The following is a 9709-nucleotide window of genomic DNA, read 5'->3' as shown; positions in this document are numbered from 1 at the left end:
CAAGTGGAATTTAACTTTCAGATTGGGAATGTCTTGGGGTGTAATTAAAATAAATTGGTATCAATTATATTAATGACATTTTGGATTTGCACAGAATCACAGCTGTGTATCAGGTTGTGATTTTAAAAAATTTGCAAGTTTGAAAAGTCAATTTGAGAATTTGAAAAAATGAAAAATGTGAAAATTAAATTAGTTTCAAAGTACATTAACAGAACCTTGCAGTCCCCTGGATCACTCTTATGCACCAGGTTGTGCTTCTGAAGAATTTCTGGCTGCACTTTGGAAAATCAAGTTTTGAAATTAATGTGAAAATTGCTGTCTCTGCCTTATTGACTAAAACTGAACCAGCAGCTTGGGCTGAAGTGATTTTTACTGTGGTAATTCCACCTTGGTGGCTTTGATATTCTATTTAGAAATTCTTGGGAATACCTCTGTGTTTCTCTGGGAGCAGAACAATTCTCAGAAGAAGAGAAGTAGGATGGTTTTGTTTGAAAATATCTTCTATAACTCATTTTGATTCCACAGAATTCCTGGGGACTCCTCACTGCCACAATATCCTGGGGGACATCGTTGTGTGCTGGAATTTGAGTGAGGAATTTATTAATACAAGGGTTTCCCTTTTGGATTGTGACTTGGAATTCTTGCAAGGCCTGGATGCTGATTCACAGAATACCTAAAAAAATTTTAAAATACCAAAATCAGTGCTAATAAGTAATAAAGCAGGTTAAACAGTCTCTCTGATTACCTGGACTTGCTTAGAAATCTGAGATTGCAAAGAGCCTTAAAAGAAAAAAAAAAAATTATTCCCATGAAAACTCCACAGTGTTAAATGTCTGCCAAAAATACCCTGCATTACCACTGCTCCCCCCCATTTAGCTGATTTGTCAGTCTCATTTATTAATAAATATGCCTAATCATTCTGAAGATGTTTTCTGCTTCTCCTCAGATTCTTATTTCCTTTGGCATCTCTCAGCTGCTGAGTTATTGTGGCAAATCTTATGTGTTCACCCCATGTTTCTATTTTATTTGTCATTGTTCAAGGGCATTCATCTATCTCTGACTTGCATTCCCTTAATGTTTTTCACTTGTAGGAAGAACACTTCTCAGTGATAAAGTACTCCAAATAGATCTTACTTTAAAGATAATTTTAGAGATTACTGAAATCTCTCATTGCATGCTAGGATAACCCAAAACCATTTATTCTCCCTATTTGAGCCCACAAAATAGAGCAATTCCTTTACAGAGATGATTTTTTCCCCTTCATCAGTGCTGTACAAGAACTTAAAATAGGAGGTGAAATCATCCTGGATAATGTAGTTTAATTAAAACTACAAAGAGAATTTAGGTAGGTAGAACATAATTGCAGTTGGATGATTCCCAGCCCTTATTTTGAAAACTGACTTGGGACCTTATATAACAAAGGCCTGTTTTATTTAATAATAATTTAATTATTCTAGTGGAGGGCGTAAACCATGTTAATGAAGCTGCATATGAAAGCAATCTGTAGCAAGAAAGAAAAACAGTCAGGGAATTTACAAACAGCAATAGAGAAAACACATAATTAAATTTACTTTATGAAAGGGAGATAACACAGACAGGAGAGAAGAGTTTCAAACACCTTGAGTTCTTCCTTTCCTGTGGAATGAGAGGATAAATCCATGTGAGGAGAATAACAATTTGGATTAAATTAGATATGAGGAAGAAATTCTTCCCTGTGAGGGCGGTGAGTCCCTGGCAGAGGTTGCCCAGAGAACTACATGTGCCAGACCTGAAAGCTAAAAATATTTAGACTCTATTTTAGTAAAAAAACACAACCCAAAAAACAACCAAACACCAAACCCAAAACTCCAACTCCAACTTTGTTTTTCATGAGTTACGTGAAGGGCACAGTGCACCAATGTTGTGCCTGTGTTACTCTGTTCACTGGCATTTGGCTGGGGTTGAAAATCATGTTTTTATTTCCCAAATGCATTCCTTACCATCCTGATCTATAATTAAGTGTCTAATTAAACCTGCTGCCTGCTTTGATGTCTGCACAGGTTCCTAAATCAGGAGAACAGAGGGTTCACTGTAACCCTTTAAATTAAAGTGTGCACAGAGGCCTGAGCACAAGTTCAGAGGAACAACATTGCGCCAGACACACCAAGGCTCTTCAGCACTGACATGTCAGATTTTAAAGATATTTCCCCGCTGGAATTCATCAGCTGGCATTGCTCATCACCTAAATTTGAAATAACAGTGCAGAAATATTCCTTGCAGCTGACAAACACTGGGCTGTGCTTCCTGTGGCTGTGTGGCAAGAGGTGCTTGGTGGAAACACAAGCACAAGTGTCACCACTCAGATAACTTTTAAGAGCTATTATTTCACTCAATGTTTAAATTTCTGTAAGATATGTTAAGATGAGAAAGATCCTTCCCAGCCAAAGCAAAAATTTGCACTTTTTTATGCCTTTAACGCCAACTAAGCATTGCATTTTTCTCCTAGGTCAAGTGGATATTTGGTAGAAAACATTCTTCTGTATGTTTTTCTGTATATTTTAGGAGGTTTTTTTTTAATGTTCTGAAGTTGTTCTAGGGGGAAAGGCAAGTATAGAGGGCAAGGCAAGTAAAATAAAAGCCTTAAGAGATCGTTCGGGCCTGGTGCCTCCAGCAGGCCCGAACACGCTGGGTTTATTCACCTACTTGAAATTAAATTCCAGCAGCTTCCTGGACAAGCAAGATCTTGAATTCTATGTCCAAATCATGTGAATTCCCTTCTTCAGTGGTTTTTTGGGACAGATGTGCTTCTGCCTGGGCTCTCAGTGGTTTTTTTCCCTCACCCACCCAGCCTGGGCTGCTGGAATGAATTTCCTGGTGCCGATGGCGTGAGTAAGGAATTAATTCATGTGAGTAACGAGGGCCTTTCCTGCACAGCCAGGCCTAATTGGTTTTGTCAGGAATAAATCTTTAATGGTTTTTCTGTCCTCTCCTGTGCCCAGGTCACAGCTGGATCGATCCAGAGCAGGATTCTCCCCTTCATCCAAGCAGCAAAACGGCTCCAGGGTGAATTTATTGGGGCCTTTACACGTCCAAAGGGCCCCCAAAAGGGCTGGGATGGAGATTTTGGGAAGCCAGGACAAAGGGAAGTGGCTTCAAACTGAGAGAGGAGAGGTTTAGGTGAGATATGAGGGAGAAATTTTTGGCTGTGAGGGTGGTAAAACACAAGGAAGTTGTGGCTCAATGTCAGCCATGGAGCAACCTGGCCCAGGGGAAGGTGTTGGAATAAAATTGTCATGAGTGTCCCTTCCCACCCAAACCATTCTGTGGTTTTATGATTAAAAAAAGACCTAAAATCATCAGTTTCATACTACAGTCAACATTTATTATGATTATACCAAATACCTGGTATTTGTCATCAGTGTGCTGCTTGAATAAGACCCCCTGGGTGAAATAAGTGCCATGTGCATTAATGACCTTCCCACTGCTGTAATTTTCAGTCATTTCAGTATTTTCCATGCAAACAAATATTCTTTGTGTGTGTTTATTTCCTTGAAATAAAAAAATAGTAATTTTCTGTTTCTACACAGACAGCATTTAAATTCTGTTTTATGACAACTCCATAATTCAATATTTTAGTAGCTCTCAGTGCAATTTTTGCTGTGACCACAGATGGAAAATGCTCCTTTAAAGTTTCCATTTATGTCATTGCAGGGAGGGAATGCACAGTGAACCAGAGAGTTAATCTTCTACTACTGAGGGTTTTGGGTTTGTTTGTGTGAGACTGGAAATGAATTAAGAGGTCAGGAAAAACTCATGTAAAAGTGTTTGCTGGTTTTGATATTCAATAGCCTAAACACAAACATTTACACACAAATCTGGAAGCCTGAAGTACAAAAATGGAGCAGCCGCCCTAGTAAACTAAATTCTGGAATCCAAATATTTATTCCAGTAGTTTAAATTTGTTTGAAAGTGCCAGTAAGTCAGTTGCACTTCTGAAGCTTTGTGTACAATAAAGCTGATGTGATATTCAGTGTTTTATCTGTTCCATAATTCCAGTTAATCACTGCTGGGTTTAAATAGCTCAGTGCTGTGCCAGGGGTTTGAAAGATTGTGCAGAGAGAATTCTTCTCAGATCAGTTCCTATCTCAACAAAAGCAAGTGAATGTTCAGGGGTGATGATTTTATACCAAGAACATGCAAATATGGGAGGCAGAAGTCTCGTAATAATTTGGCCCCATGAGAAGAGAAAAGAGCTTCAAAACATAGTTCCAATATAAATGGTTATTTAAATGTTTTGAAGTTTAAATGAAACCTGCAATAAAAAAAAGGTTAAGCTAATAAATCCTAAACTTTAGAGTGCAAATTTTTCCTAATCATATGTTGGAGAGGGCAGCTGTGAGCACTTTCTTCTGTTTGGTAATAAGATATTTTTATGGTAATTACACTTAAGGTTATTTTTTTTTTCCTAGACAAGTTTGCATAATTTCTTTGGAAGAGGCTGATTAAGCAGACGGCATTAGCCTTGGACTGGGAAAGCTTCATTCTTTCCTTTCTTTCTCCCCCTTTCTTCAGAGCGCTGCTTAAAATGGAATTTAATGCTAATGTATCTGAAATAGATTTGCAGTGTGTGCAAAAAACTGATTTTCTGGTAGGTACAAAATAAGGTGTCACCAGCTCTAAGGAAATGTTTATGTGCTATAAATACGTCAAGTTATTTCAAAAGTCAAAAATAAGGATTGCACAAGCTGAGGGTTAGTCTTGTGTATAAACTTTTATAAAAGTAGCTAAATAAACATAATTTCAAACTTTTTTTTAGTAATTGTTCTGGAATTGTAATTTATAATATAACTCTTTCCTCATGAACCCATATTTCAATGAGTTGGTTTTGTGTCTACCAGAATCACTAATGCTAAAGTGAAGCAAGAGAATAAAATTTCAGATGCAGGAGCCTGAAGTGGAGCAGGAAGAGAAACCCAAACCCAGACAATTTATATTAGTTAATAACTTGCAGTATTGTTTGTTTGTTTATCTTAATCAGAACTCTTTTTAATAAAAGTTATTATAGGACTTTTCTTATAACTTCAGTGAAATGTCCAACCATTAATTTAATTCCATTAAATATGGAATGCATTGGAGAAAATACTTTTAGGTGCTTTGAATAAAGAACTTCATAAAGGGAGCACAAACCTCTGGTGTGGATACAAGAAACTCCAGAAAGCACAAGAAAAAACATGTTAAAGTGTTTTTTTCCCCTTTTGTTCTTTATGTCTGATCATTCTTCAAAGACTCATACCGAAAAATAAATAGAATAAAGTCTGACAGTTTGATTTCTTCTCTATTTCTTCCTTCCCCTCCAGCCTGTGATCATGTGTGTGGTCACAAGCATGGAATATATTGGTGCCCCTGAGGGAATGGCTGGGCCTAAGGCCACAGAGGACACGAGTGACACACAGGAATTAACAAATCATGGATGGGTTGTTGTGCCCATAAATTATAAATCTTTGACCCAGAAAAAGCAGGTTTGCTTTTCTCGCTTTCAAATCTGTGAATTTGGAGTTTCACAGATATTTAACTCAGCTTGATGATATTGTCCAGATTCCTACTGTCAGTTTGGATGGATTTTTTTTTCACATGCAATGGGTTTACTTTAATCATAAATATTTTATTACATTTCTGTTGTGTTTTTAGAGTGATGAGCCATCCCACTGCATTTCCTCTGGTGTGTTCTCATGCATTATTTTTTTGTCTCCTTCTATCAAATATAAAACACTGGCAATGCTGCTCATTCTGTCAGAAATATGTTGCAAAATCCTGTGATGTTCTGGCCATGGTGTGGTTCACTGTGTGCCACTCAGGAGGGGAATTTGTAAGGAGTTTAAAAAGGATTTAACAAGAATTTGGTGCAAATAGTGACTGAAAGTTGTGGAGAACTGAGCATCTCACTCCCTCGGGGTGCTGAAAATGTTTCAGAAAATCCATGTGCCAACTCTTTGCTGTTTGCAGAGAAAAGCTTTGAAAAGGAGAGTTTTATCTGGAAATTCCTTGAGGATGGAGGTGTACAGAATTCCCACTGAAGTGGCTGAAATGAATTTGAGGAGTTTGGAAGGTCTGGACACCTGGTCCTGCCCAGCACTGGGAGTCCTGGCCTGAGACTGGGATCTTCAATTGAAGTCAGAGCTCACAAACACACAGAACTGAGGAAACCCACCCCTCCCCTGAGCTAGACATGTGTCTATATTCTTAGAGAGCAATATTTACCAATTATTCTTATTATTTTTGGCTTTAGGGTGATGGTAACTTATTTTAAGACATCAGCATAGCAGTGTGTTCAAGAGCCACAGGGGTACAAAAACAGTGCCTGAGCACAGGGCAGGGGCTGCTTTGGTTTTGCTTTTTCTCAACGCATGTCTGTATTAAAATGTGTATTTATTTGACTAAAATGTGAAGGTTTTTTTAAAAAGGCACTTCAGGTAATAATATCCTTCTAATAATATCTACTCTAAATACTGTGTATTTAGTTGTAAGTCGGTGAATCCTAAATTGCACTGAATATATATATATATATATATATACATATATGTATTTATACTGTGTTTTTAATATATATTTACTGGTTTTTTATATATATATATGCATGCACACTGTTTATAAATAGTATTTTGTATGTACATATAATGTTATATGTACATATAATTTCCTGTTCATATACAGTGTTTTATATACGCATGCTGTGCTTATATACATTGTATATACTACACATATTTGTGTTTATATTTAGAGTTAGAGGTATTTATATTTATATTTATATTTATATTTATATTTATATTTATATTTATATTTATATTTATATTTATATTTATATTTATATTTATATTTATATACTGTTTAGCAGCTTTATACTCACTACATGCTTTAGACTTACCTAATATTCACATTTCTAATAATGTGTCATACTTAACTTTTTCTGCATTTCTCTATCCAAACGTTAAGATGGCCAAGACCTGATTCCCCCAGCTCTAATATGTTTGCATAACTCTCATACTCTCCTCCTGCTGGTTTTTTTTTTTTTTCCCTGGCTGCATTTCTTCTGCTCCTTATTATCTTTGCAGGAAGAGGAGTTGGAGTCAAGTGAGGATTTCTTGGTGCTTGCGTGAGGGATTACAAAGCTGCATCACGTGTGCTCCTCCTAAGTCTCCTTTATCCGTCTGCCCCTAATCTGATTTTAAGTCTGGACTAGTAGGAAAGGCTGAAAGTGTGACTTTAGGCCTTGGTTTGGGCAGAGCTCCCACCTTGCTGGGAGACAGTGGCCAATTGAACCTCTGTGTCTTTATTTTAACAATTCCATCTCCTTTGTTCTATCCTTGCTTTTTCATGGTCTCAATCACCCAAGCTGACTCAAGTTTTAACCTCCTTGGTTTAGTCTGAGTTTACATCATCTGTGAGTGGAGATCAGAGAATCCCACAATGGGTTGGGTTGGAAAGGACATTGAAGGTCACCCAGTGCCACCCCCTGCCATGGGCAGGGTCACCTTCCACTGTCCCAGATTGTCCCAAGCCCCATCCAACCTGGCCTTGGGCACTTCCAGGATGGGGCAGCCACAGCTTCTCCAGGCAACCTGGGTTTTTGGGGGGTTTCTGGACTATTTTCCATAGTGCTGTTAACTTCCTTCTCCAGCTTACTCTGGGTTTTTATTGCATCACTTAAACAAAAATTGTTTCATTCTATTTTATTCTATTTACGTACTTTTTTAATTCCAGCTTTGTGGAAAATCAGAGAGAGAAGGTTGTTTCTGAAAAACTGGCCTGAAGTTTAGCTCACAGTAGGAACCTGCTGCAAGATTTGGTTCAGCATCACAAGAAACCCCACTGTAGGGATCAGTTAAAACACAGATGCTCTCTGGATTTGGCCAACTGCAATTTCTCTCTTCTTTTTTATTACCATTAAAAAAATATGGCTTGATAATTCATGTTAATGTTTAGTTTATGTGGTAAAAGATAAGAGGCATGAATGGGAATAATTTCCAGCCAAGTGAAAATTCTACTAAATAGTTTTGTTCTTTTTTATTAAAAAAGCAGAGTTTAAAATTTCTTTTTAAATACAGTAAAACTTTGATATTTTCCACTGAAGCATATTTGTTGCTTTGGTTTAGTCTGTCAGCAGCTTGTCCTCTATCTTCTAATACTTGCAGAATTTTCAGTTCACATTTACCAAAACCCAGAACTCCTTTCAAGGGGACTATAAATGTTTTAATAGGTAGATTTGATATTTTGAGTGGTCTGTGGTGGATGTTGTTGCCATCAGTGGCTCCAAAAAATAAGTTAAATTGTTGTGTGCTGTGAGTTCTGTGCTCATTTGCAAGCAGCTTTTGTTAAAGAAAAAAAAAAGAAAAAAAAGGTCAAGAAGAAGATGAGCGGCTTCTTATTTCTCGAAGACGAAGAAGATGAGTGGCTTGATAAAATGGTGTTGACAAGTTCAGCTGTTAACCATATTCTCTTTAAATAATATTTTACTTTTTTTTCTATTTTTTTTTGTTTTAATATCAGTCTGTAGAAAATCATCATGGTAAAGCTACATATCCTGCGGGTGAGTTCTGGGGAAAAAAAAAGAGATAAAATTCCCGTTCCCGTGGGCGCTGCCTGCGCTGGGTCAGGGCGGTGTCAGGGCTGTGGTTCACATCAGCGCGATGGGTTTGGAGCCGGGGGTGTTGCTCAGGTAGGAAGGGGACACCGTGTCCAGCTCCATGAATGCGGAGTAGAGCGTGGTGAGCTGCAGCTCGGGCGCGCTCCCGTGCGCGCTCCCGTGCGCGCCCCCGTGCGCGCTGGGGCCGCCGCTCTCCAGCTGGCAGTGCGAGGGAAAACACTGCGGGGATGATGAAATGAGGACAAGGGGATCCACGGCCAGGCTGTCGTCCTTCAGCTCCTCCCAAAGATTCCCTACAACAACAAAAAAAAACCCAAACCCATATTGGTTAACAGATTTGTTGGAGCCCTGGATGCTGAGAATTTTAAATTTTCTGTGCTGAAAGGCACAGAGCCACGAGAGAATAATACTACATTTGACCTGAGAAGTCTTCCAAAATGGAATGATAGAACTGAGATTATGGGTGTGTAGCTTGAAGAAAAGTGTGTAATATTACAGCGTGGAAAACTTAGAGTTTAAGGTTTATAATATACATATATATAAATAAAATATCTATGTTATATAGCTATAATATGATAATATAGCTTCTATATATTATATAATATGTAATTTATATATAACATATATAATATATAATATATAATATATAATATATAATATATAATATATAATATATAATATATAATATATAATATATGATATATGATATATGATATATATATATAATATATGATATGATATGATATATACAGAATATATTAATATTACAATAACATTATATATAATGATATATAAAGATATGATATTAATCTATTAATATATAATTATATTATATATAATATTCTAATATAGCTATTATAATATTTTAATATATAGCAATATAACAATACATATAAAAGCATTCTATATATACATATATATACACATATATATCACATATTATATATATATGTATATATAGCATTATCTATATCTATATCTGTATCTATATATAAGGTAAGATGGAGGTTTTAGGGTGGTGGCTGGTTGTTCTTCTTCACCTTCACCTTCTTCTCCATGGTTTTAGGTGGTATTGTGTAATTGGACAGA

The 9709-nt window shown here is 36.8% G+C and overlaps 1 protein-coding gene across 1 annotated transcript in view; it reads right to left on the bottom strand.

Annotated features, from left to right (window-relative positions):
* Positions 1-8380: 8380 nt before the first annotated feature.
* FOXN1 (forkhead box N1) overlaps positions 8381-9709 on the bottom strand; it is a 36797-nt gene continuing 35468 nt past the window's right edge. The window contains exon 9 of the mRNA XM_030962779.1: positions 8381-8913. Coding sequence (XP_030818639.1) covers positions 8651-8913 — 263 coding nt within the window. The 3' untranslated portion in view covers positions 8381-8650. The remainder of the gene's footprint in view (positions 8914-9709) is intronic.

Source organism: Camarhynchus parvulus, chromosome 19, assembly GCF_901933205.1.
Source record: "Camarhynchus parvulus chromosome 19, STF_HiC, whole genome shotgun sequence".
NCBI classification, from domain to species: domain Eukaryota; kingdom Metazoa; phylum Chordata; class Aves; order Passeriformes; family Thraupidae; genus Camarhynchus; species Camarhynchus parvulus.
Note: the sequence above shows the minus strand (reverse complement) of the source record. Positions and strands in the feature narration are given on the sequence as shown.